Source organism: Haplochromis burtoni, unplaced genomic scaffold (assembly GCF_018398535.1).
Source record: "Haplochromis burtoni strain Fernald_Lab_line unplaced genomic scaffold, NCSU_Asbu1 Contig_15, whole genome shotgun sequence".
NCBI classification, from domain to species: Eukaryota; Metazoa; Chordata; class Actinopteri; order Cichliformes; family Cichlidae; genus Haplochromis; species Haplochromis burtoni.
Window position 1 is genome coordinate 130,667 of NW_024582376.1, and position 2,500 is coordinate 133,166.

Genomic DNA, 2,500 nt, shown 5'->3' on the forward strand with positions numbered 1-2,500 from the left:
CCCGTCTTTCTCCTAACCTCTCCTTCATTCTTTATCCTTTTGTGTCTCTCGCTCTGGCTTTCCTCTCTCGTGGCATACGCTTATGTTGATGTAACAAGTTATTGGCATCTGTGCGACCTTTGCTCCATGACAGCACCGTGCAAACTGATTGTTTACCGAGAGATACTGTGGTCCATCACAAATGTCAGATCATTTGTTTTCCTCATGTGCAGCTTGTATACAATATCACATGGCAATGTAAATGAGCTGCATTACACAGACGCTTCCATGATGAGCAGATAACTATCAGCGTCTGACCAGGCACTGTGTGGTTAAATAATATCAAATACTCCCTGGATAAGCAATAGAAAATTGATGGGCAGACCCACTGTCATAAAGTACAGTACTGTACACAAGTCATGAGTCACTACTCACATCTTAGCGTTTTGCTAGTAAAATGCGAAGCTGGTGCAACAATTTATTGAGACACGCAAATATACAAATATTGATATAAGGCAAAAACACAGTTCATTCTAACAAGCTTGATAGTCAACATTTGCTATGACCCTCTTTTACACATGAACTTTTTTAGTCAAGCGTTCTTCTGATTTCTTTAAGTCGTGTTCAGAAATAGTTCTGCAGACCTGAAGGACATTCAAAGCTCTTCTTTGGACCTCGACTGCCTTTTTGTTTTGTCCTGTGTCAAGATGATTTCACACTGCTTCAATAATCTTGGAGTCCATGAGGCCAGTCTATGACTGACACTCATCCACTGTGTGTTCTTCTGTCCACTGGCCATTGGTAGTGTGTTTGGGATCATTGTTGAGCTAAAAGAAAACATTGCCAATCATACACTTTCCAGATGGTATTGCAGGGTGAATCATAATCTGATGATAATTTTCTGTGTTCATAATTCCATCAATTTTGAAACAATCCCCAGAGCCTCCACTGTGGTTTACTAATGGTTGACAGTCACTGTTGTATCTCTCTCCTGACCCATTCTAAGCATACTGTTGTAATTTGAACCAGAAATTTCAAATTTGGATTCATCACTCTGTAAGAGCTGATTCCTTCCAGTTCTTGTGTCATTTGGCACACCTCAGCCTTTTCCTATAAATGGCTTCTTCAGGGCCGACCTTCCACTGAGGCCATTTCTGATGAGTCTTTGGCGACAGCAGATGGATTAACTCAAGTACCAGATGTGTCTCTCAGATCCTGGTGGACATTTTCCTATTTCTTAAGGACGTAACTTCCAGATACTGTTCATCTGCTGTAGGTAGTTTTTCTTAGAGGTGTTGCCACTTTTTCTTTTGTCCTCCACAGTTGTCCAGATCCATCAAATCTTTACAGAAACAGAGATCTCTATGCTAAGATATGCCAGCAAGTCTTTATGAATCACATCGTTGCTGCAAAAATACTATTTTGCCAGTCAAACTGCGGTATCTTTGGTATTTTCTATAGATTCAATTAAAGAAATACGAAGAAATTATGTGGAGTGGGGTTTTTTTGTTGGTTTTTTTGCCTAATGACACAATTTTAAAATAGTTTTTTGCTAAGTTCTTGTGTGTAGTGACAACACTGTTTCCCTAGGTTAGGCGACCTTTTTTATGCTTGAATGATTCATAGGTCAGTGTTAAGTGGCTTAACAAACAGCCATGAAAGAGCTGGACTGAAAAACTGTGAAAAGCAGCCAATGTTCAAATAAAAGCTTTGAAAGATCTCCAGAAAGCCCAGAGGACTATTGCTAAAGACCACGGAGGTGCTCAAGACCTTTGCTCAAGACCTTTGCACATTAATATAAATTTTTTAGATAAAAAGTGTCACCCAGCCACCCACCCTCCCACCCCAAGTGAATTAAATATAAATAAATAAATAAAAACACATGCAGTGGATGTATCATTTTGTTCCTCCATATTTAATATGATTTGACCAGAAAGCAAATATGTGTGGCTATACCCAAAAACAAATATACCCTATACCCAAAAATGTTACTTAAAGAATTGTGCTTAGTGTGGTCCACATCTAAGAAGTGTCTAAGCTTTCTTCATGATGTTCATTCTTCGTGGCTTTAGTTTGAGTCTTCCTCTGATCCTTCAATGTCCTGAAATGTCACAAGAAAAGACATAGTTATTTCAGACCCGGTAATGCTATAAAATAGAAATTCTATTAAGTTGTTTTGTAATTATTATTATTTCCTTCTGAGACTCAGATGAAATTTTTTTTTTTGATTATTCTGTTTCAAGGAAACACATTTTAAACTTGTTATTTATTTATTTTTCATCTTCTGTTCCTGGAAGTGGACAATAAGTCTTGTTTGATCACCGAATGCTATGATGTCTGAGTGAGGCCTAAAGATATTTTACTCGGAACTGTGGAAGTGGGATCGTGCTCAGAGCTGTCAAGTGATGAGGGGGAGGAGAACCAGACATCAGTGCAAGAAGGTTAAAAATTACGGTGGAGGACATACCGACTATTGGGGCGCCTGAGAAGTGGTAACATGACAACACTTCTTCTTCATTCT

The 2,500-nt window shown here is 38.7% G+C and overlaps 1 protein-coding gene across 1 annotated transcript in view; it reads right to left on the minus strand.

Moving 5' to 3' along the window:
• Window positions 1-1,875: 1,875 nt before the first annotated feature.
• ppm1na (protein phosphatase, Mg2+/Mn2+ dependent, 1Na (putative)) overlaps window positions 1,876-2,500 on the minus strand; it is a 5,981-nt gene continuing 5,356 nt past the window's right edge. Inside the window, exon 6 of the mRNA XM_005915769.3 lies at window positions 1,876-2,080. Within this exon, the coding sequence (XP_005915831.1) occupies window positions 2,048-2,080 (33 nt within the window). The 3' untranslated portion in view covers window positions 1,876-2,047. The remainder of the gene's footprint in view (window positions 2,081-2,500) is intronic.